The 23,544-nt window shown below is 52.2% G+C and overlaps 12 protein-coding genes across 12 annotated transcripts; 4 read left to right on the top strand and 8 right to left on the bottom strand.

Annotated features, from left to right (window-relative positions):
* Positions 1–19: 19 nt before the first annotated feature.
* Positions 20–2,791, top strand: UHO2_02698 (uncharacterized protein; the record flags this gene model as incomplete). Its single annotated transcript, XM_041555486.1, has 1 exon — positions 20–2,791. The coding sequence occupies one exon, from the start codon at positions 20–22 to the stop codon at positions 2,789–2,791; it is 2,772 nt and encodes a 923-aa protein (XP_041411420.1).
* A 147-nt stretch (positions 2,792–2,938) lies between these two features.
* UHO2_02697 (uncharacterized protein) lies at positions 2,939–4,594 on the bottom strand (the record flags this gene model as incomplete). The annotated part of the gene is made up of 1 exon (XM_041555485.1): positions 2,939–4,594. One exon carries the CDS (start codon positions 4,592–4,594, stop codon positions 2,939–2,941), a length of 1,656 nt encoding a protein of 551 aa, XP_041411419.1.
* Positions 4,595–5,704: 1,110 nt separating this feature from the next.
* Positions 5,705–7,441, bottom strand: UHO2_02696 (uncharacterized protein; the record flags this gene model as incomplete). The annotated part of the gene is made up of 1 exon (XM_041555484.1): positions 5,705–7,441. One exon carries the CDS (start codon positions 7,439–7,441, stop codon positions 5,705–5,707), a length of 1,737 nt encoding a protein of 578 aa, XP_041411418.1.
* Positions 7,442–9,044: 1,603 nt separating this feature from the next.
* UHO2_02695 (uncharacterized protein) lies at positions 9,045–9,845 on the bottom strand (the record flags this gene model as incomplete). Its single annotated transcript, XM_041555483.1, has 1 exon — positions 9,045–9,845. The coding sequence occupies one exon, from the start codon at positions 9,843–9,845 to the stop codon at positions 9,045–9,047; it is 801 nt and encodes a 266-aa protein (XP_041411417.1).
* Positions 9,846–10,359: 514 nt separating this feature from the next.
* On the bottom strand, positions 10,360–10,998 carry UHO2_02694 (uncharacterized protein; the record flags this gene model as incomplete). The annotated part of the gene is made up of 2 exons (XM_041555482.1): positions 10,360–10,796; positions 10,893–10,998. The coding sequence occupies 2 exons, from the start codon at positions 10,996–10,998 to the stop codon at positions 10,360–10,362; spliced, it is 543 nt and encodes a 180-aa protein (XP_041411416.1).
* Positions 10,999–12,927: 1,929 nt separating this feature from the next.
* Positions 12,928–13,209, top strand: UHO2_02693 (uncharacterized protein; the record flags this gene model as incomplete). The annotated part of the gene is made up of 1 exon (XM_041555481.1): positions 12,928–13,209. One exon carries the CDS (start codon positions 12,928–12,930, stop codon positions 13,207–13,209), a length of 282 nt encoding a protein of 93 aa, XP_041411415.1.
* A 1,442-nt stretch (positions 13,210–14,651) lies between these two features.
* UHO2_02692 (putative MET14 - ATP adenosine-5`-phosphosulfate 3`-phosphotransferase) lies at positions 14,652–15,263 on the bottom strand (the record flags this gene model as incomplete). Its single annotated transcript, XM_041555480.1, has 1 exon — positions 14,652–15,263. One exon carries the CDS (start codon positions 15,261–15,263, stop codon positions 14,652–14,654), a length of 612 nt encoding a protein of 203 aa, XP_041411414.1.
* A 583-nt stretch (positions 15,264–15,846) lies between these two features.
* Positions 15,847–17,115, top strand: UHO2_02691 (uncharacterized protein; the record flags this gene model as incomplete). The annotated part of the gene is made up of 3 exons (XM_041555479.1): positions 15,847–16,567; positions 16,653–16,790; positions 16,877–17,115. 3 exons carry the CDS (start codon positions 15,847–15,849, stop codon positions 17,113–17,115), a joined length of 1,098 nt encoding a protein of 365 aa, XP_041411413.1.
* A 91-nt stretch (positions 17,116–17,206) lies between these two features.
* On the bottom strand, positions 17,207–17,875 carry UHO2_02690 (uncharacterized protein; the record flags this gene model as incomplete). Its single annotated transcript, XM_041555478.1, has 1 exon — positions 17,207–17,875. The coding sequence occupies one exon, from the start codon at positions 17,873–17,875 to the stop codon at positions 17,207–17,209; it is 669 nt and encodes a 222-aa protein (XP_041411412.1).
* A 501-nt stretch (positions 17,876–18,376) lies between these two features.
* On the top strand, positions 18,377–20,752 carry UHO2_02689 (uncharacterized protein; the record flags this gene model as incomplete). Its single annotated transcript, XM_041555477.1, has 1 exon — positions 18,377–20,752. The coding sequence occupies one exon, from the start codon at positions 18,377–18,379 to the stop codon at positions 20,750–20,752; it is 2,376 nt and encodes a 791-aa protein (XP_041411411.1).
* A 185-nt stretch (positions 20,753–20,937) lies between these two features.
* UHO2_02688 (uncharacterized protein) lies at positions 20,938–22,347 on the bottom strand (the record flags this gene model as incomplete). Its single annotated transcript, XM_041555476.1, has 1 exon — positions 20,938–22,347. The coding sequence occupies one exon, from the start codon at positions 22,345–22,347 to the stop codon at positions 20,938–20,940; it is 1,410 nt and encodes a 469-aa protein (XP_041411410.1).
* Positions 22,348–22,987: 640 nt separating this feature from the next.
* UHO2_02687 (uncharacterized protein) lies at positions 22,988–23,539 on the bottom strand (the record flags this gene model as incomplete). Its single annotated transcript, XM_041555475.1, has 1 exon — positions 22,988–23,539. One exon carries the CDS (start codon positions 23,537–23,539, stop codon positions 22,988–22,990), a length of 552 nt encoding a protein of 183 aa, XP_041411409.1.
* Between the last annotated feature and the right edge of the window lie 5 nt (positions 23,540–23,544).

Below are 23,544 nucleotides of genomic sequence, written 5' to 3'. Positions count from 1 at the left end.
CATTATAGAGATTCTGAAGATGAGCGGACTTCCGCCAGGATCCTTTGTCGACGAAGGCGGTGATTCAGCACCCACTACGGATCCTGCCACCACTATCACCCCATCCTCGCCTCCATCTGCAGCAGAAGACGTCTCTCACACCATAGAAGAGATTGCCACCACCTCTCTCGTTCCCGACTCTACCCCTCATTCCGACCCACAGCCTCTTTCACCCGAAGAAGCCCACGAAGTAGAAGAAGAGCGCACCGAAGCCCAATCTCTCTCCGAAGCCGCACTCTCTATCCCCGATTCCGAAGCGGACAATGACGACGCTCTTGCCGTCTACGAGCCTGCTAACGAAGCTGTCGCCGGAGACGCTGGTGTGGTTGCCACCCAAGGCCCTACTGTTAACTGGCAAGGTGTTCTCGGACACTCTGTTTCCGCGTTGGGTGCCGCCAATGCTGGTACTTCTGCCTACTTCAATTTTGCTAGAACTGCCACTGCTTTCGGTCTGAATGTGGCCAAGCGCGTGACGCAAGGTCTGGTCGCTGTGCCTGCGCTGTTGGCTGACGGCGCACTGACGGGTACTGCCCCTGGTGACACGTCTGGTAATCCGAGCATCGCGCGAGCTGCTCATTCCGGAATTGCCAGCTTCTTTGATGCCATCTCGTTAGTCGCTGTGGGAGGCATCGATCTGACCAGTGCGGTTACGAGCGTAGGTCTCGGTGCAGCAGGCTCAGGTGTAGAAGGTGTTCGACGTGCGCTCGGCTCTGAAGTCCTTCGCAGTCTTTCGGAGTTCACTAAACTCGTCAAACGCGAATGGAACGCTCAAGATGACTCTCTTCCCCCTGGCGGCATTCCAGCTTACTCCATCGTAGGCGTTGTGAAAGCACTCTCCACTTGGGTCTCGATTCAACTCGTTGCTCGCAGCTACTACGAAAAGAAGATGCTCGCCGGACTCCTCGAAATCGACACCCACAAACTCAAGGAAGAAGTTGAAGCGCTCAAACAGACACACCACGTCCGAATCACTTCCGCTTCCCTCAACGTCACCCGTTCGAATTCTCAGCAAAGCAGCAGACACACCGACACCGGTGTCGAAGCGTACAGTCAAAATGACGTTCGTATTACCTCGAACCAGTCTATTTCCGGAGAGTACTCGGGTAATGTCATTGGTGCTGAGATCGGTCATAAAGATGGTTCCTCCACTCGTCTGCCCGGTTCTACCCTCTCCGATGAGCCCGCTCGACCGCTGTCCGACGCTGAGGCAGTGCATAACTTGCAGCGATACTCCAAATTGGTTCTAGGCGTGTACGGGGGTTTAGCGCTGTACTGGCTCAACTCTATGCCTTCTGGAAGTCAGACTTCGATTGGGGAGCTGATTGCGTCTGCTCATGATACCGATCATACCCGACCGGGTAGTGCTGGAACGGATGGAGTCGGTGGGGTCATCTTCAGCGCTGAAGATGAGTTCATGCGCAAAGATCAAGCTGAGTTCCTCGAGGCTGCGGCGCAGATGGAGTTGGAGGATGAAGATGATGGCACAACTCCTACTTCTGCTACTTCCCATGATCAGCAGCCAGCTGCACCCGCGGCTACAACTAGAAATGGTAGAACTCACGCCTCGTCCTACAACCTCTGGGATGTCATTTCCGGAACCCATGATGAGGATCTCTTCCACCATTCAGCTAACCTTGAACGCGGCGCTGCCATCTCCGGGTCGTACGAAGACGACCATTCCTCCGTCAGGGGACTGTCCACCACGCGTCCCATCCACAGGCCTGGTGTGGGCAAAGCGCGTCCCAGCAAACCTCGATTCTACGTTGTTACGGATCACCCGCGTCAAACGATCATGCTTGTTCTCCGCGGAACTCTTTCCGTTGGTGATCTTGCCGCTGATCTTACGTGCGAATCAGTTCCGTTCGTGTTCGATGAAGAAGTGCTCCCTAACATCCAAGCTAAGGCTGCCGCCGCTACCAACGGGGCAAATGTGAACGGGAACGGGAGATTCGTAGAGGAAGCAGCACAAGACCTGTGCCACGAGGGGATGTACATTACCGCACACGAGATCGGTGCACCTGGTCGATCGGTTCACCGTTCTGTTGCTGCCGCGCTCGCGGATAATCCGGGATACTCAATCGACGTTACCGGCCATTCACTCGGAGCGGGTGTTGCGTCGGTATTGGCGATGATGTGGGCGGATCCTACTACTGGGTTGACCACGACGGCTTCGGGGTTGCCTGCTGGACGACGTCTCCACGCGTACTGTTTCGCCGTCCCTTGCGTCACTTCCTCCTCTCTCGGCAGGAAGGTCTCTTCGATCATCACGAGTTACACCTATTCCTACGACCTCGTCTGCCGCCTCAGTCTAGGGTCGATTCAGGATATCCGCAATGGCATTGCTTGGCTCTGTTACCAAGACAAACAAGATCACCATGGAGATGGAACGATGAACGCACTTATGAAGCGTGCGTTCGAGTATCAGTCTGGAAGAATCGATTCGGGTAGTGAGAGAGAGAAGGTGGAAGAAGAATTTTTGGTATTGAGGAAAACGCTAGAGGCGAGCATGGGGAATACGCATTTGTTTCCACCTGGAAAAGTTCTCTACGCGCTGACGGAGGGTGATGATCTCTTACAGGAACCAGGAGAGGAAGGGGAAAGAGGGGAAAAGAAGCAAAGATTGTTTAGGGTGAATGAAGAGGATGACGCGGCGCTGAAGAATGTTTTTGGTCAAATGGTGTTTTCGAGGAATATGTTGAGTTGTCATATGCCGAATGTGTATGATAAGTCTTTGCATGATTTGACTCGTTAGAGACACTCCACCAACACATAGCTGACGTTGTATTACTCTCTTGTGCATGTACCTTAGCCTTTCACTTTGCACAATCTCAACCACACATCGCAAGAAGCTCTGAGCCACACATGTGGCATTTGAACACCATTTCATTGTGATGTGTGACTACATATTCGCGTTGCACCACTCCAACAACCTCCTCTCCTCCTCATTCTCTGCCATCCTCAGATCAAACCTCTCCAAACCCATACTTGTCCTCGCCAATCCGCCGTTCACCATCTCCTCGGTCCCTCTCCTCTTAAACCCACTCTCCCCACTACCTCCAGGAAAATCAGGTGGCGGTCTTCCCTCATCAAAACACTTTTTCTGCTCCATCACATATTCCCAATTCACCTTTGTAGTCGGAATAGCCGGAATATACAAAACGCTGCTATCCCCCACCCCACCGTGTTTCTTCTCCACGCTATGAGCCGCGTCGCAGTGCCACAAAACCATATCCCCTGGTCTTACATCTGGGATGGAGACCATTGTCTTCTCCAGCTCCAGGTGAGGGTGCGTTTCCGGGCTGAGTTCGATGTTGTGTCCTAGACTGCAGCCTGGGAATTTCCGCGATGTGCCGTCGAAAACCCAATTTGACGCATCCAAGAATTGTGAAGGGCTGGAGAAGGAGGATGCGGGTTTGAGGTGTGTGAAGAAAGGTCGGAGGATGATGTATGCGGTACTTTCTCGGAGGAAGGGGAGTACGCGAAGGGTTCCTTCTCCAGCACGGGTATGTGAGAGAGAAAGCCAGCCTTGAAGAGGGCGGAAAACTCCGCATTGACCTGGACCATCGTACATGTCCGTCCTTGCTGTCATTCTTTCTCCTCCCTCGCCTAGTGACCATGGATCGTGGGAGGACCAGTTGGAACCATCTTGGAGGATGTTTGACCATAACCCGCGAAAGTTTGAACATTCCCATCGCTCAACACCGCCTCCATCGATGTGTGCTCCCAGTGCGAACTGCGCATCTCCTGGCTGACGGATGCGCAGTCGATCGACGTATGTGAGCGGGTTGGTGAGTGAGCATGCTGTCTCAACACCCGTACAGGTTGAGGTGGGAGTGGAAGGTTTGCGGAACAACGAAAGAAACCGTTGAGAAGTGGTGAGAAGGTTAGGATGCGATCTAGCAGCGAGCTGTGCGGGGGTCCAGTAGAGTTCGTAGACTTGAGGATTGGATGCTGGGAAGCCTTTTGCTCCATTTTGCTTTGCGTAGGACTTGATATCTTCCTCCCACTGTAAAGCTTGGCGAGAGGGGATGACGTTACGGATGACTGCTACACCTCGGTCTTTGATCGCCTGGAAGGTGGCTTTGTCTGTCCAGCTTTCGAGTGGGCCAACGGAAGAGGAACCAGAAGGATAGGTGATCTCGGGAATACACCCTCCTCCGAGCCTTTCTGTTTCAGCGACCTTGGCAGAGAGTGAGGAGAGCACGCTCTTCCAAGTACTCTTCAAGTGTTCGACATGTTGGGGCGAGGAGATGAGGGATTGCTTGAGTTGGGAAAATCGATCGGGGAGTGCATCTTCAAGTATTCCACCGGATAGCGAGGCAAAGACGGATGCTATGGTTCCTTCCTCTTTCCCCAAATTCTTTTTGGGAGACGAAGAGGTGGGAGCTGGGGCGAAAGGCGGTGGTGTGGGAGTGGTGGAGGATGATGATGGGTCGAGTGAAGATTTGAGCTGTGATGGAGTTGCGTGAAGTGTTCGTGCGCAAGAGGTGAGTAAAAGTGGTGTTCTGCGAGTAGCGAGCAGTGATGCTCGGGCTGCTCGGTGAGCAAGCATCATCATGTGCAGCCGCTTGATGTAGCCTTTTGATAAAGTAAGGACTTGGGGGTGGGAGAATCGAGCAAGTTGGGAGCGGTCGAGTCGCGGTGGTTATATCCCAACGAGATGGTGGAAGGGGGAGGTGGTAAATTGTGTGCTACAGCAATAAAGAGCAGGGCAACCTTGTTGACGAACCTGACAAGCCCTTGTAGGATTTATCATCGGCCAACATCGCCGCTTCTAGGCGGACTTCGCAACCTTGTCATGTGAACAAGACCCCTTCCAATCGTGGCCATCTACGAACAAAACACCGAGCCCGACCTGTCCCTTCGCATTCACTCATTTACAACGCCCCGCCAACCGATCCCTACGCAGTACAGGCCAAATAACGAGCTTCGTCATCATGTGGGAACAGACCGGAAGGAACGGGAACACCTATCTCAAATCGGTGTAATTTCGGCGCGAAACGTTTATCGTGCAAATAAATACATGCGCATTTTTCAATGGTGGGCGAAGGGGTACATGACCAACGCGCAACACTCCATTTCATCGCGACGCTTTGAGCCATCTCGCTCACTCTCCTCTCTTCCTTCTTCTCCATCCCTTACGGCCACGGCCAGGAGCTCGCAAGCGACTCACTCGAGTTAGGCAATTTAACGTTCCTTTTTTTCCCCTCAATTTCTCAGCCTCTTCATTTTTTATTTTTTATTTTTATTTTTTTGAATTGAAAGTTTGATGCGCGGCTCATGAGAGCATCGGTGAATTCGGTCACCGAGAGACTTGGCGTTAATGCTCCGCAGACAGAAAGCAATGCTTGCGTCGGTGTTCTCGGCGACCTCGTTATTTTATATATATATATTATTGGCACATCATGACCCTCAGTGTTTCCGAAATCACATTCAAAAAGTACTCTATGGTGGTGAAGGCGCATTCCAGAGGCTAGGAACGCGAAAAAAAAAAAAAGCAGCTCACGGCAATACAAACGTCGAGATCGGTTTACCCGGCGTCTAAGCCGATCTGCCGACCGAACAAACCTCACGGCATTATTACGCCGATATCAAATATGAAGAAAGAAGAGGATACATTTCGCTAGAACATACAACATACGGGAAACCGATTCTGAGCTTGGAACTAGGACCCCTCCCTGCGCACAACAGTAGCTGTGTACATCTGACAAGGATGCGTCACCGAAGTCATGTACTTCAACGGCCAATCCGCCTTCTGACCCTGCTCCTTGGTTCCCCAACCAAAGTCGTACCTATCGATCACTGCTGCAATCATGCTGAGCGCCTCATAATTGGCCAGAGCCATACCGAGACAGAGACGAGGCCCACCATTGAAAACGTGGAACTTCCACTGACCAAAGTTCTTTAAGCTCTTGGTCGCGGTACCGTCCGCTGCCTTGCTCGTTTCAATGAAGCGATGGGGATTGAACTCACAGCAATCCGGACCCCAAACTTCAGGGTTCCGAGCAATGACCCAGTCGGACCACGACAGCAATTCGCCGGCGTAGACCCTGATAGGTGGAAGACCAGCAGCAGTGGGACCTTGAGGGACGACAACGTCGTCCTTGATGGCTCGCTTTCCATTCTTTGGCACCGGTGGGTGCAGACGAAGCGTCTCGTTGAAGCAAGCTTGGGTGAAGACAAGGTCCTTGGCGTTGTCATAGTTGAGCTTGAGAACATTGCCATCTGTACCATGCAGAACGCTGCGAATCTCTTGACGGATTTCTTCGACATACTGAGGCTGCTTCATGAGCTCGTAAAAGAGCCACGACAGGCCCTGAGCGGTAGTGTCACGTCCAGCGATGATAAAGTTGAGCACCACCGAGATTAGATCCTCGCGGTCGGTGGTGACATCCATAAAGAGATCGAGCAGATCCTTGCCGTCTTTGCCATCCGAAGACTTCTTCTCCCTCTCAATGCCAGCAGCTCGGTCTCGAAGACGTCCGTCGATGATCTTCGTGGAGAAGTCGTTGATCTTCTTGACCATCTCTGTATTCTTTTTACCCTCGTAAGAGAATCGCTCGACGACCTGCCAGAAAGGCATGCGGAAGCGCTTTTCTATCACCACCTGCACAAAATCGAAAGCGCTCGAGAACTCGACCTCTTCGTGGAGGCACTGGGGATCAGGTGTGAGACAGTGAATGTCAGATCCAAACGCCATCTTGCCGAAAGACGAAAGGGTGTACCGGAAAAAGAGGTCAGGAAGCAGCAATGTGCCGGGATTGGCATGCGACTTGGCCTCGGAAATGGCGTCAAAAATGCCGATGACGCTGTCAAGCTCGCGATGAACTACCGTCTGAACCCAGTTGCGAAACTGATACACCGAAAAGATGTGAGAAGCCATCTTGCGCTGTGCCTTCCATACGTGACCGTCCGAGTTGAAGATGCCGTTCTGACCGAGCAAGTCTGCAAAGCGCTTCTTGAATTCGATGCCCTTTTCAAAGTTTTCAAAGTTGGTCTTTTGGACGTACTCAATATACTCTGGTCGGTGGATGACGTGCATCTGGCCGGTACCAGTGCCAAGGATGGAGGCGGAGAATCCGATGGGATGCCTGCGGGCCATGTCCAATGACCAGTCAAGGATGAATTCGGTGTTCTTCATCACTTCGAGCGTATGACCGATGAGGGGCAATGCAGGTGGGTAATAGAGTTCCTTTCGTGGCGGCTTGGCGAAAATGGTTCGATTGTGATACTTGATAACGAGGAAGAGGAAGGTGAGGGTCAGCAAGGGCAATGCCAGCCCCGTACGATCGAGAACGGCGTTGACTGTGCTGACCACGCGTTGGACGTAGACATTGTCGGATCGTAGCTCGATGTGCTTGGCAGTCGAGCTGACGGCGCTGAAGGTGGGGAAGGCAGGCATCGTGGCTTGGCTTCAAGAGCACTTCGAAGTGCTAGGGGTGCTCGGAGGGCAAGCGCGAAAGTTGATTCAGTGGATGAGCATCAAAGTCTGCTTAAGTGCGAGAAACAGCAGGAAAGAATCGTGTTGCAGTGCAGAGCAGGGAAGAGTGCGCTTGTTGAGTCGAGATGGTGGCGACGAAGGCGGAGGAGAAATCACTGGACAGACAACGACAGCGGAGAGCGACACTGAGACGGTGGTCGTTTATAAGCGATCTAGCCAAAAAAGTCTGCTCAGCCGATTGCAAGGGGGAGACCTCGGACGGACCATGTATCGATGCTGCATCGCTTCCGCAGCGTAGGCGAGGATAGGGGCAAAGTCTTTCAGGGTCAGCTTGCTACTCGGCCTGGCAGCAATTTGACCGGTCGGCGTGTGACTACACATTAGTGCAATGCATAGGCCGAGGATGTGCGTTGCTTTTCTAGCCGATGGTGACCACCGCAACAATAACGGAGAAGAGAATAAATTATTCGACTGGCGCAAAAGCGGTGTCGAGCATGAACGAAGCACGGGAAATCAGTTCGCACTTCGCACATTCACATGCTTCCTTAGCCTGTGCTCGCTATGAATGTACGAGCTCGAACCCTGTGACTACTATCGCGCCCGCTTGCGCTTGATGTGTCTAACTTTCGAACAGTGAAAGCATGTGGGCTCTAGTTGGATCTCACATAATTGCCACCTTCGCTCACTTGGATATGCACTATGTTTGCCCGGGTCGACTATCGTGAATGGCATTGGCATACCGGCTATCCGATATCCGACATAGGTGCCCTGTCATGTTTCAGCATCATCCATTGGGCCCTACAACACGAACACGCAAGGAATGCGGGGTAGAGTCGAGCGTTGATGCGGAGAAATAAAAGTAATAAAAGTGAGGTTACCACCGCAATGGAATTCCGCTCTTATACACTCTGCCAGCAACTTTATCGTCACCCTTCCGCCTTCATTACCTTGAGCGAGATCGTTGTCGTCGCTGACCTTTACTTCAGATACTGAAACGTAAAGACAAGCTTCTGACAGGAAGAGACCGAGATGTGCGCAGTGAGTGTGACCTGATGCTTCACGCTAAGCCTCCGTTCCGTGTCAACTTGTCACCACCGACAACGCTGCGGAATTCCAACTTGAAGCCTCACCGATCGCGTTTACGCCCTCTTGACGTCACGAGCTCACCCCATATGGTAGAGACCTCTTGAGGCACAGGAACGTCCATGTGATATTGGCGACGCCGTCCTTATCCCAATGCCATCCGTTCAAAGATGTCGTAGCGTTAGGTCGTCCAACCCTTTCGGTGGAGACACAGGATAGATCAAACTCCACGGCCACTGGTCGGGGATGCACAATCATTTTTTCAATAGGCGCCGTGGGCGGCTGATGCAATGATCTTGATCCATTGTTGATGGCAGATAGGAATGAGAGCGATCGTTTCCATAAAGTCAACTTCGTTGCTTTGACTGCGGACAGGCATTGGACATTTGATCGCCAAGTTCGGCATGTCTCCATTATTGTACTTGGCGAAGAATACCACCGCAACCATGCTGACGTCGAAACCTCATCTACCTTGAGCTTCTCAAAGCGACTCGAATCGTTTCCTCAACTTCTCAATCCAGTTATCTGCCATCTGAATCGGCCCTTCATACCCAGTCACCAGCCTGTATGACTTGTTTTCCTCATAGCTCTTCACATTCAGCTGTCCCTCCGTAAATGCTACCGAAGCGATGATGTTTTCCGGTGTTGCAATCCTGCCTGGCATCAGAGGGTGTCTGAGATCGGTCAGATGCGCCCACCCACTCTCCCTTGTAGATGCTTCGAACTTCAAAAGATCGTCATTAGGCACCACTTCGTTCTTCAGTACGTCGTGCATGATTTTCCATCCGGCAGGGTTGATGCGTATTCTGTCTGGGTTGGCACGGACGAAGTCCGCTGGTTCAGAATCCTGTGAGGAAGAAGTGTTGGTGGGCAGGACGTAGGCGATGGTGGCATCTTCTGAGGAGGAGGGATCAGGGAGGAAGGAGATTGCCCATCCTTCGATGGTTTCCGCTGGCTTGTTGGGTTCGCGAGCGATACTGATCTGGGTGGGATGGTAGTACAGGCCGGTTTGCGGTTCGGGATCTTTGACGGTTGTGCGGCCGGATCCTTCCGCTTGTGTGCAGCTTGTCGAGCTGAAGCTTCGAGGGCCGCTTGCAAAGTGATTCCTTGAGACTTGGACAGAAGCAAGGTAAAGCTGGGAGGCTGGCTGGGGCGTTCTTTTGAGCAAAGTCGAAAGTTGCCTTAAGGATGCTCTGTTCGAGTTAGATGCGGTTCGAGCAATCATGCTTCGAAGAGACCCCGAAGCTGAAGCAGCTCCTCTACGAAGTAGTGGTGCTGCCATTGGTACCTTTACGATTTGGTTTTTGGTCTGTCTGAGGTGCCGTTGGAGCTTTTTGATGCTCGATTCGGTCTTTCTGAAGTGGATCGAGGAGGAGGTGTCGTTGTTGGAGGGTCAGGAAGAACGTCTGAAGATCACGAAAATTTGTGGAGGCTTTCAAATCAAAAAATAATCGGCCGTTGCTCTCACCTCACACACTTCCGAAATCCGAGGCATGTCACAGCCTTGACGCAACGTTATCGACAACTCGCACTGAGACTATATCTGCTCTCTGTCTCATTTGCACTGATAATGATCGACACAGGGTTGCCTTCAAGACCCTTTCAATCAACAAAAATCAGTGTAATCAGGCCACGGGTTGCATTTATGGTGAAGGTATTGTGCGTTTTCAATGACGTGGTGTATCGTGGTCGTGAAGGTTCATTAGCCAGGCCGATGAGCTGACAAGGCCATCTAGAGGTCGGCCAAGCGGGTTCATTCGTACTGGGCTGCTAATATGTACAGCCTGAAGGAAAATTTAGAGAGCGAAAGCACCAGCCAAAGCAGTGATGAAAGTACAAACGACGATGCCAGCCATCACACTCGACATCTGTGCCGAAGCACCCACAGCAGCGTTGGGAGCCCTGGAGCTGGTTGCTGAAGCAGCCGAAGCAGCCGATCCACCGCTACCGTTGCCACTGCCACTTCCGGGAGCGCTGCCAGCGCCAGCGGTCTGAGTGGCGGTGAGCGAGCCAAGAATGGAGCCGAGGTTCGTATTGCTAGCACCACCGTTGGCAATGATGGAAGAAGCGAGAGAGAGGTACGAGTAAGCCTGGCTGCGCTGCGAAGCAAGGTAGGAAGACATGTCAGGTCCAAGCGACATGGATTCGAGACCGCCGAACTGCGAGTTGATGTAGGCAGAAAGCGAAGAGATCGCGCCCTGGTCGGTGTACTGCGAGAGGTTGTAGGGGTCGACTATTGCGGAGATGATTTGAGATCAGTAAAGATGGGTCAGAATTGATGTCGGTATGTATAGGATCAAGATAGCTTGGACGTAAGGGGGCTACTCACAAGACTGCCTCTTCTCAATGCGAGGAGCAGGGGTGGGCTGGACATTGGCATGGACAGCCACGACGGCTGCAAGGGCGAGCAAAAGCAACGATGCGAAGACCTTCATGTTGACTTAGTGGTTCACGAAAAGGAAAGTGGGTGGTCGGGTATGTAGGATCAGGCACTGAAGAGGGGAGACAACCCTGATTCGCCAGTCGGTACGTCGCAGTTTTATATGTATGTAGATCACAGCATACAGGGTAGTCTCAGCGGAAAAGAGACTTGGGTCGCGGGCGCTTAGCCGGGGCGAGTCAGAGCTCTGCAGTGCAGCAGCTTGTCAGTCGGAGTCTCGACTACCCTTGCCTTGATTCCCATGTGAGCTTGCTTATGCTGCTGCGTTGTTATCTTTCCAGGTCGAGTCAAGTTACCCCTTCGACTTGCAACGGGATGAGGACGGGAAAGTCTCGCTTGTCAATTTCTGCGCAACGTCTGCACACACAAAAAGCCACACGAACGTGTCTTTCCCACAGCTTTTTTCCCTTTGTGTGCAATTGTGATATGTCACTGCCATCTGCCATCTGACCCTGTCAAACAGACGAGGGTGTTCTGCACACATTACTTTGTTCACACTCCGCCCTGATTCTGAGTCTGATCATCGTTAGGCGAGGTAGTAGTTGAAAATAGAGGCACCGCTTTGCTGGGGCCACGATCAGGCTCCCTTCGTACAGTAGTGTAGCAACTGCAATGCTGATCATGTTCAAGTGAACTAAGACTACAAACATGAGTATATATATCTTCACATCATCTCTGAGAACATCGAGCAGCCTTAGGTGAGTCGAGTGTCTCTCCTGCAGAGCTTCTGAGCCGTTGCCATGTCAGCCTTCATGCAATTCACGTGCCTGAGTCAGCTTGTGAATAAGTGGCGTATGCTTTCACGAGCTTCGCCCTGTCGGCATTCTGGACAAACCCCGGAAATTTTCCGACGTATCTTCAACCGTAGTCCAGCTCAGATGTGCACGCCATGTCGCATGCAGCACTATTTGACACGCGTCCTACAGTCCTCTGGAGAATTAGGACCCACTTCCTCGACCTTGATGATATAAGTAAAGAAGTTTCGGTCCCGATAACTGGTGATCGGGGAGAGTCCGAGTACGATGTCACTACTACTTTTAGGCAGAAACAAATATACTCAATTGACTAAAACAAATGCGGCGAGAGCCTAGTGCTCTCTGTCTTGTATATATACATCTGAGTGGCACTTCCCAAAGGTGGGACCCCTAGCTAATGATCTACCATGACAATGGGCGGGGCCGCGTTGCTCCCGATCTCACGTCAGATCGGTCCTCCTGAATCCCTGATCAGATCGACCTGTCCCGATTCCTCCACCATTGGCTTGCGTCACCTCTCATTATCATGTTTGATCGTTACCTTTGTCATCTATCTCCTTGGAGTAATGAAGTTCTCGTCTCACCTTCCCCCCATTTGGTCTGCCCTCAGACCTTTGACCCCCACTGACACTCACACACGTGTGCCATCAAATGGTTCCTCGACAAAGTGATGGCTGTCAGGGGTCGCGCTTGAAACTCCAAATCTGCTGGTTGAGCTTGTTCCGACCGATTTCGGTGAAATCTATCGAGTGAGCTCCTTCTCCTTCTGGCAGATCTCAGTGAGGTATGCTGGAAGACTGACTTCTGGCCGGTTTCGACTAACCGCTGTGAACACTCCGTTCAGAGGTAGCGAGACACGTTCAGAGTCCTTGGATACTTGAGTTGATATGTGATATGACTATGCCTGTCCTTGCACGAGCGCTCGTAATGCAGACAGTTGTATGATGGTACTTGCCGTAGCGTCGATTGAGGTGTAGACAACTTCTAGAAGCGGCGATACAACACACACACGAAGGAGTTGCAATGCCTGCGATCGCAACTGGAGACGATACTAAGGAAAAGACTGTGATACTGCGCTTATAGCCAGATAAGATAAGATAAGTGTAGTGTATAGTAAGATGTAGAGTGGATGAAGCCCAGCCCCATCCCTCGCAGAGAAGTGCAACTATATGTACTCGCCTACTCCTCCAGGGAGAGCGAACCTCTACCTCTGCCATGTCCGCCGGCCAGGCCTGCGGCTTCATCGTCGCAGAGGGGTGTCGTCTACTTCATCCGAGTGTCGGGACCCTCCCTTGCATACCTCATCCCGTATGCCTCCCTTCGCTACCGGCGACGGTGACGAGCCTACTACGGCCGTCCCTCCTATCTTGTCAGGCCGTTTGGCTCCTGGTGCATCCGTATCTCCTTCTCGCAGTGCGAACGGCGAGAACCATCGGATGGGCTTGACCTGACCGATCTCGTCGAGATCGACCAGAAGCTTACGTCCCCACTGATCTCGCCCTTTCTGCTTATTGCGCCTCCACGTATGCCCAGGGTCAGTGCAGGCCCGGTAAGACGAATCCAGATGGATATGTGGAGTGTCACTCCTGGGTACTCTCATCGTGCGAATACTAACCGCACGAGAGATATCATCGTGCAAATCTTTGCTTGTACGGAAGCTAGTACTTAAACTAGCTTCTCCTTAGATCTCTCCTTCCTTCCTGCAAACCATCTAGTTACACCATTACACCGCGCATACAGCTTGCGCACGTAATAACGTAACATGGAGCTTCACAACGTCAATTACAGCACGTTCAACTACCCCGCTTGTCCGAACTGCGGCGGTGTACTGAAACCGGCCGTCATCTTTTTTGGAGAGTCGGTGTCAGACAAATTGCGAGATCACTCGTATGATTTGATCGACAACGCCAACGCGGTCTTGCTCGGACAAGTCTGGCGACCTACACGGCCTTCCATTTAGCCAAGCAGGCGGTGGATCAGAAGAAGCCCGTACTGGTTCTCAATCGTGGACCTGCAAGAGCGGATCCGCTGGTGGAGGACAAGATTGAGCTAGGGTCATCCGAAGTGCTGTCGCATGTAGCTCAGCTGTTGAACAATGGTCGAGAAAGGAATGACAAGATGCTGCAGAGCTTGCTGACTTCAGGAGTTACAATCAGGCCGAACGAAGCAAGCGGAGTCATCAGTAGTTGAGAAGCACATGTATACTTACACGCATTAAAGCCCAAACTTTAGTACTACCAGATCATGTCAGGGGCTCATCTCATGGACCTGTGGGCGGAACACGATCCTATTAGTGCAGTAGTTGCTCCACGTATGCAATGGTATATTAATAATGCATGCTGAAATGAAACAGGCTTGGTGCCAATGAGACTAGGTCACCGCTTGAGGATGGTGAACTCAGCGAAAAGGAAATCAATGTAGGCAAGAAGAAGAAGAACGCCTTGCCACCGTTGGCCATCTATGTATCGCCTAGTCAGTACTGCGGTGGGAGACCACGTGGGAATCCTAGGTGCTACAGTTCTTTTTTGCATGTTTTTTGGGCTAGGGTTAGAACTTCTTCCTCTTCAGGTCAGTTTCTTACTTGCCTTCGTCAACGCTATTCGGTGCTGAATGCCCTGAACCATGCTGCTCTCATGCTGATCGCAAGCCGTAGAGTGTCATCTCTGCGCACATGGCATCGAACTCGGATTGCTGGACGGTTCCTTCCCTTGTCACTACATATACACGCATTTACACAGACAAGGTACCGGTTTGAGATCATTATCAGATTCTATTGTAGCGAGGCCGCACAGCATCAAATTGATGAGATGCATGACCGATAAGACAGTATGGCTGTCGCAATTGACGCGGGACACTGCCTTGTGATCTATACATTGTCATCTACAGACACAGCTTAGAGCTTAAGGTAGCCCTTGTTGATCAAGTACTCGGTAATGATGCGAACAGAATCCTCGATCGAAGTCTTGTCGGCATCAATGTGGATCTCTGCATTCTCTGGCTTCTCGTATGGTGCCGAGATACCGGTGAACTCCTTGATCTCTCCAGCCTTCGCCTTCTTGTACAGACCCTTAGGATCTCTGCTCTCGCAAGTCTCGATGCTAGCATCGACAAAGACCTCAACGAAAGGCAATTTGGGGACGTGAGCCTCGTGCAGCTTCCTTGCGATCTCACGGTCAGCCTTGTACGGCGAGATGAACGAAGTGATGGTGATAGTGGTGGAGGAGGCGAAGAGAAGCGAAACTTCCGAGATACGACGAATATTCTCCTCGCGATCCCTGGGAGAGAAACCGAGGTCCTTGTTCAGGCCGAAACGGATGTTGTCGCCATCGAGACGGTAGGCAGACTTGTGGAGAGAGAGAAGGTGCTGTTCGAGAGCGGTTGCGATGGTCGACTTGCCCGAGGCAGAGAGACCAGTGAGCCAGATTGTGAGACCTTGCTGGTTGAGAAGGTCGGCTCGCTCTTCGTAGGAGACATGACCGGGATGGAAGGTGATGTTGGTAGCCATCTTGTGTGCGTGTTCGTGATTCTTGAGAAGAGATGTGGTGGTGTTGATGAAAGGAAAGCGAGGCGATTGAGCTCGACAAGAACTTTTGGAATTGATAGACTTTCGACAACTTTCTTCTTGCCGGGCAGACCCTGAGTGTTTGCTTGAGTCTGTGCGGTGTTGCATTCGCTCGTCATCTACCGCTAACTTATCAGCTGCACCTATCCGCAGGACAATCAGTCACTCCAGCACCACCAGCCAATCCAATTCCATTTCTTCTCGCTGCAGAGGCATTCACAATTTTAGTTATGGCGCCATCGTTTCTTCCAAAAGATTTGCTTTCCGGCGTTCATCTTTTTCATCGAGTGTTGCTCGCAAGGGTCTCACACTCAGTAGAAGAAAGCCCGTAAAAGCGCTCGGTCACCGCCGTGAGCGGGGTTTACGCCTTCTCCGTAGTTCGTAAAGCTTGCAACCGGAGCATTGGCCGGCACGAACGAGACACTCAACCATCGACAACGAGCTATGCTTCCCTGACTAACTGTTAGACAGTCCCTTGGCCAGCATCGACATGCTCTGGCCTAGTCGAAAAGGCATCTCATCCAGAATGTTGCGACTGGTCACGCCAAGAGTGCTTGCTCGAGCTTTGGTGCCAACCCTCGTACAAGCAAACCATCTCAGTATCGGCGCAGCTCCACGCTACTTATCGTACACCGTCACATCACCGGAGCAGGATCAGGCTGCGAAATCAAGCCTGGAAGGATGGACGCGAGCCATCCAGTCTCAAACAACCAAGTCGCGCGACACAGCCGACCTCAACAAAGTACGCCAGCTGCTCCTCGTTCTTCCCAAGCTCTCTGATGCTTCCTCTCGCGTCACTTCTTCCCCTGGCTTCATAGAGAAGCATAGCTCCGAAGACATACTATCTCTCTCATCAGGTGCAGCAGTGCCACTAGGCACTGAGCTAGTCTTATTCAACCCCCTTCTTAGCGAAAGCACTCTCGGTACTGATGGAACAGAAAGAAGGTTTGGTCCACCTGGAGGACTAGATCAGCGTATGTGGGCTAGTGGATCGTTCGAGTTCGAGCAGGGCGCACAGCTGAGAGTCGGACAAGAGGTGGAATGTGAGGTTTCTGTGGAGAGCGTTGTGCCGAAGGAAGGAGCAAAGACGGGATTGATGGTGCTTGTTACCAGGAAGTTGGTGTATAAGGCTGACATGGGGACTGTGTCGACAGAGCGAAGGACTCATGTGTATAGGAAGCAGATGCCTGCTGATCAGCGTAAGTACGTTCCACCACCGGCGGATACGACACCAAATACTTCGGAAGGTAAGTAGCAGCAGAGGACATGACGTTGCCCGCAAGGGCACGCAAGCTAACACAGCCGTGTTTTCATTAACCGGGCTTGATACAGTTGAGGCGAAGCAGTCAGACTTTGGATTCGATTACTATGCCACACGAGCAGCGCTGTTCCGATACTCTGCTGCGACATTCAACGCCCACCGCATCCACCTTGATCCAGAATACTGTAGGAATGAGGAAGGGCATCCAGGTAAGTTCAGCAACCATATTCCACAAATTAGATTCCGTCCAGGCTCCCTTTAACTGATTACGTTTTCTGTACTTGGCGGTTCGTAGACTGTTTAGTACATGGTCCACTCACAGCGACATTGTTGCTCAACCTCGTGGCCTGTGCTGCTCGCGCATTCTCAAGCCAAGTGAAGAAGTTCGAGTATCGCGCAACATCACCTCTCACAGTCGAGCAACGCATTCGACTGCGAGGTGCGTGGGAAGGCGGAGACAAGAAGAAAGCCTTACTCTGGGCCCTGAACGAAGCTGGGACGGTGTGCATGACTGCCAAAGCCACTCTCCTATGACACAAATTCGTACACACAAACACCTAAACTGGGCAAAATTAGATCTACATTATGACAAAGGCGCAGCTATATATCCAAAGCCGAAAAACAGTCAGATCTTGGCATCATCCTTGTCAAAGTTGATAGAGACGCTGTTTACACAGTGACGTTCATTCGTCGGCGTGTTGAATCCCTCACCCTTGAATACGTGTCCAAGATGACCGCCGCAGTTGTTGCAAGTGATCTCAATCCTCTCCATACCCCAACTCCTATCCGAGTGCCTGTCGATCGCGCCCGGAATAGCGTCGAAGAACGCAGGCCAGCCGCAACCACTATCGAATTTGGTTGTTGCCTTGTACAGAGGCGAGTCGCACCCTGCGCATGTGTAGACACCATCTTTGGGGTAGTGCTTGTTATATTTACCCGTACCGGCCATTTCAGTTCCCTTTTCACGCAAGATGCGGAACTGCTCGGGGTTGAGCTTGGTACGCCATTCCGCGTTGGACATGCCTTTGGGGAAGGATTCAGGTGGTGCTTGAGATGAGGCGGTGGATCCCATTTTGAACGAGGTGGCGGGCGTGGCGGAGAAGAAGCGCAGTGTGTTGAAAAAGCCTGTGGGTGTGAAGTGGGCGACGGCTTGAAAAGAGGTAGGGTTCAAGTAGCCGGAGGAGAAAGCAGCGATGGAGCCAACGAGAGCGCCTGTGCCGAGAAGCGTGTTGCGAGTTGGAGGAAGCGTTTTGAGGATTGCTTTGGTATGATGGCTAGTGCGAGCTAGAACCATCAGACTATTCAGACTTATATTGGTGGTAGCTTGAAAAGAGGTTGGCGGTGGTTGGTGGCTGATCGGAAGGATGTCGTGTGCTGCTGAGGCTGAGTGATAGTGTACAGCCGCCACCAAGCGGCAGGTTAAGCATCTCCTAATCACCGCGGAAACGCAGAAAGGATGCACAAAATCAGATGCCGAATAATGCAGTTGGTCCGCGCTCAGCTTTCAAATTTTATGTGCCATACCTCCACAATACCGGAAAAAGCCAGAAATTTTCTATAGGCTCGATCTCACAGTGTTCTTTACTTTTCGCACTCTAAGCGTCACGCAATTGAGACGTGTTGAACGCGTAAAGTGTAAAGAAGCGCGTCTAGCCACTTTTTTGGCGTTCAGAAGACTGGTGGCGAGACGAGACAATGTGGTCATTCGTGTAACCCTCGTTGTCACACCGCATCATCTGCCATAGCGGCAACGACGACAACGACGGGACATCATCATCGACCAACGGCGTACAGGATGATGTTTTCGCCGCCCTCATCGCCATCCGTGCTGGCAAGCACGTCACGGCACGACATCCTCCAACCACACCAGTGGGCTAAACAGAAATCACTTCAACTCTTTCTCGGTCATCAGTCGGATGAAGAGGCTGCTTCGGATTGCAACTTTGATTTTCATAACGACGCTCAGGATGATACAGACAGCGATAGCGATAGTGACAGCTCGGTGCTGGGAAGAGCAAGTGGCTCGAGGGGCAGACAGAGTCTTCAGCCAGGGCGGATCAGTGGTACACGGCCGAGGTTCAGCGCTATCGGAAGTCCTGTCAGGAGAGCCGTATCAGATCGTATTCGTGACGAAGCACCTGCGTCCGGGGACCAAGCCAGGAGACCACGGCTGGGAGCGAGTCCCAAGAAAGCATCCACCTTTGCAACAGCAGCTACGACAAAGCAACAAGCTGCTGCAGCTGCAGCGATACCGACCACACCGACAAAACGTCAGAAGGGCTTCCTCATACGTGGCAACGTCACCCCTTCGCGTGCGTTCAGTATCTTTAAAGCTGCCAAACAACGCAGTCAGCAACGTCAGGAACATGGTCTCATGACCCCACCCACATCATCACCCCTTCGACCCATCATCTTGGACAGCTTCGAGGATGACTTTGCTGGCGTCGTGCAAGAGAGCCCATCTCGCCTCCGTGCGAGACCTTCTCCTGCCTCTCTCAGTCCTTCGAAACGATACCATACCCTGACATCGAGTAGCCAGAAGCGCTCAGCATATACCTCATCCACATCACGGTTCTCGTCACACCACACTTTCGATCCTCCATCATCTGCATTTGGAGGAGGCCGGAACAGCCACCTTTCTCTTCCTCACGTTTTGCAGAACCTTCGCATCAGACGGTCTCTACACAGCAGCCGGTCCTCATCTGCAGCATACAGCCACCTAATCAATACCACCTCCTTTCTCGAAACCTTCGTCTCACCATCCTCTTGCATGACCCGAATTCCCCGTAGCTGCGACGATGACATTCTCTCACACCCTATCTCAGCCGCCTACAGCTACTCTTCTCGCTCTGTCAACCCATCTGCCCAGTGGCTCGCCGTTGGAGACGATGAAGGACGGATCACACTCCTCGACACTCTCCCTTGGCAAGATGAAACCGCAAAAGCACCCTCAGCCAATCCGCAATGGCAAGCTTCGTCATCGTCAGCGATCTTCGAGGTTGTATGGAGGTTTGACGACCGCAGCATTCTGTCAGGATCGAGCGATTTCGGGGTTAGGAGTTGGGATACAGAGTATCAGAAATGCACGGGCAGCTTTGAAGGGCACAATGGAAGTCCGAGGACGATTGTCTTTGATCCGACGACGAACGGCGATGGAGGTTGTGGGATGGTCTTTGCTAGTGCCGGGAGGGATGGGAGTGTGAGGATTTGGGATGCCAGAGTGGGTGCGAGTGGGCAGAGCGAGGACGGATACGGGGTGATGAGGCCTGTGTTGACGATCAATGCTGCGCATAATTCGATCGCACCCCGAGCTCCAGTAGGATTGAAGGGTCGCAAGCAACTCCGAAATGGCACTGCAACGGCAGGTGGAAGAGGGAGAAAGAAAGCGCAACAGCCTTTGCCAGCCGGCGTTACAGCCCTCTCCTACCTGCCAGACGGCGAGGGACACAAATTGCTCAGCGGTGGATCAGCAAACGGTATCATCAAGTGTTGGGATCTTCGTCACGTCCGCAACTCCCAATCTAGCGATCCAGTCTCTCAGATCGACCCACAAAGCATCATAGCCACCTGGGAAACACCCGATCTCTCCCTCCTCACCCCATCGTCCACGACTGGACTGGGCAGCTTCAAACGAGCCCATGGAGTATCACAGATCCTTTCCTCCTACACCTCCCTTTACGCATCTTGCACCGGTGGAAAGATCTACTCCCTCCCCCTGTCCACCTTTTTGGACTCGCATCTCACACCGTCCGAGGTGCAGACACTGTACGACCCAGTTCAATGCCAAAACACGCTCTTTTCGCGTATGGCGCTCTTCGATGATCGATTTCTCGCTGTCGGGTGCAATACTGGTAATATTGCGCTTTGGGATGTCACTAGTCGACGAGAGCACGCAAGGAGGCAGCAGAGCGGAGATGAAGCGGAGAGAGACACGGAGGAAGAGAGAAGAGTGGCGGCGGGGTTGGAGATGGGTTTCGCGAGTCGGAGTCGGGAGAATAGGATGGCGGTGTTGATGGAAGGTCATGTGAAGAACACAGAGGTGAATGCGGTGGCTTGGGCGAACGGGCCGAATGGCCCGACGTTAAGTTCGGTTGGTGATGATACCAAGGTGAGGAGTTGGTATGCGGATCGCGCGGTGAGGGAGGAGTTGGGCAGAGCTGCTGAGGAGTGAAGGCTCGGTGAGATCAGACTGTAGAGGAGAGGAGACGATACACATCCAGCATAAATATACACAAACACATTCATTAGCATACACACATACCAGCACAGCATTATCAATCTTAACTTACAAAGGTTCGAATTGTCTCACTGACTGAGAGCATTTGAGTGTGTTGCAAAGATAAGATTGCTGTGCAATTATGCCTTCCAGATGTGCAGTCTAGTATCATAGAAAGAGCAACTATAAACTCTTGTCCCAACACCGTCCTCTATTCCACGATCCCAATCACATCCATACGCCAAACTCTCATGCTCATCGAACCTCCTCACCACCTCCATCTCCTTCCCTCTCAGTTCACTCGCCCCTGCACCCTCCTGCCCCAACTCATCCAGCTTCAACACCTTAAACCCATCATGCATACACCCAACCAACAACCTCCTCGCGTCCTCCGGATGCCATTTTACCCGCCACACACCTCCACCAACCTCTATTTCACTCAACGGACTCGCCGGCATCCTAGCGTCCCACAACCTTAGATGCGAGTCGTATGATCCTACCGCCCAGATGTGCTGCCGTAAGTGGTGAGATTGGAGAGAAGTTACACCGCCATTGAACGGTTTGCTGCAGCTAAATGTTGGTTCTGGGATGCTCGTTGAGGAAAGGGAAGAGCGAAGATCCCAGCCTTTGAGTGTGAGATCGTCACCACCAGACCAAACGGTGGAGGGGGAGAAGCAGTCGAAGGCGGCAATCCATGCTTCGAAGTCGTGTGCTTTCCAGGTTGTCAGACTGTTAGGCTTAGTGGGATAGTCGGAGTTGAGGGTGAGATGGGAGGAGAGGAGAAAAGATTGTCGCTCGTCTTCTGACGCTTTGTCCCAGTCGTCTTCTTCGTCTTTATCGGCTGACTTGTGTATTGATGCGTTGAAAAGATTCTTGGTGACTTCTTCGACAGAAGACGGGTTGGTGGAGGATAGTGCGAGCTCAAGGCTTGACAAATATGCTAGTGATCCATCGCTTTGTGAGACTATCAACGATGTGTCCGAATTGAGGTTGCTCTCGTCATAGCCGCCAGGATAGCCACCTTTGCGATCAGAAAAGTCAAGACTTAGACACAGAGCGTTATGGTTGTTGAAGTCCAACTTCCCCATCGACTCGAGCTTTGTTCCCGAGCTGCTCTGTTGTAGGCGATGCAGTGTGATCTCGCCCTTAGCATTTGCCACACCTAGCTTCCTTCTGACACCATCCCCAGTGCGGGTGAGAGACCACTTCATATCGAGAATAGCGGGCGTTTCGATCATGTCTTCTTTTTCGCAGTCCACTTTTCCATCGGCATCGAGGGAAGAGGAGACCGAGTAGAGACTGCATGTGCCACGTCTTGTGTAGGCTGGACTTGAGCTTTGTGGAGCGTCTTCTGGGTCGTCTTCGGCGTCATTGTCCGGTGTGGGTACGGCTGCTGTGGAGGAAGAGGAGGAGGATTGAGCTTCTTTCTGTTCGTGCTTGTCTACTTGGTACGTGGCTAGGGCAAATAGGCCAGGACAGCCGGGTACTGATTCGACCGAGTCAGCACATAGGCCCGTTGATGCTGAGTAGAGTGATCTTGCAGTCTCCATACTTGGCCTGATGGTGACGCTGGCAATGTGGAATTGCTGGAGAGGACGATGATGCGAAGAAGCGAAGGTGGACTTGAGAAGAAAAAGTTGACTTTAGAAGGCCGTGAATTTCACCGAGACCCTGCAGCAAAAAAAAAGCCTCACAAAGGTGCACACAAAATTCATACCAAATCGTCGACGGCATGCTCACAACTCATTGCAATGATATTATTGCCGTGTGTTGCTGTGATGTATGTATAGAAGAGATATCATATGATTTTTGATCCAAAGTTCACTCCAGAATCAATCCAACCTCCTTACTGATCACGCTACGAACCCACCGCACCCTCAACTACAACTGCAACACGTTGAGGAAGAAAAAGCTGAACTCGCCCGCGCCCGAGATCAGCGGCACGAACTGCAGCGGGCTCAACCTGAACGCCAGAGCCGGCTCGTTCCTCAACTCGTGACCCATTCCTTTCGCATGGTCTCGGCTGAGCCAGATGTTTGTGATTGGCACAGCAACTCGGCCGCCCAATGCAGCGCATTCGGAGACGGAATGAATGATACCTGAAGCAGTAAATGCGCCGAGGACATTTGCCCAGTCTGCTCGACCACATTCCAACGCACGCATGGGGTCAGGGCGGTAGGAAGGCCAGATTTATCGTCTTACTTGTCTGCACTTAGGATCGTTCCACTTGCCTTGCCACAGGTCTTGCAGGAGGTAGGCGACGTAAGTGAACGGAAGAATACCATAGACGCCGAAGGGACGACCTAACAATCGGTGCCAAGCGTAGCTCCAGAATCGATGCACTGTTGTTGCCTGAGTGAGGCCAGCTGGGTTGAGCAATGGGAAAAAGTCGATGTTGCGGAGCGAAAGCTGCTGGTGTTGGAAGGTGCGAGCCTGGTAGGCAGCAGATGACTCGTCATCGGTCTCTGTTTCTGTTCCTTCCGACTCTTTTCCGCCCTGCTTGGTCGACCGAAGCTGCTTCAGCCTATCTCCGCCTTTTGCCTTGGATCCTGACTTGACCCGCCCAGGTTGAGATGAGGAAGACGAAGGTGCAGCTACACCATGCATGATGGTAAGAGCAACAGCACTGATGAGCGTGTATCCGAAATCGAAGAGCGTATACAGCGAGATACCGGTCGCCGCGACGAAAAGAACCCTTCTCAATGGATCCAGGTCAAGAATGGCGTCGAGCGCACACTGCATCGCGA

Source organism: Ustilago hordei (assembly GCF_900519145.1).
Source record: "Ustilago hordei strain Uho2 genome assembly, contig: UHO2_contig_04, whole genome shotgun sequence".
Taxonomy (NCBI): Eukaryota; Fungi; Basidiomycota; class Ustilaginomycetes; order Ustilaginales; family Ustilaginaceae; genus Ustilago; species Ustilago hordei.
This window is presented reverse-complemented; position numbering and strand designations above follow the sequence as displayed.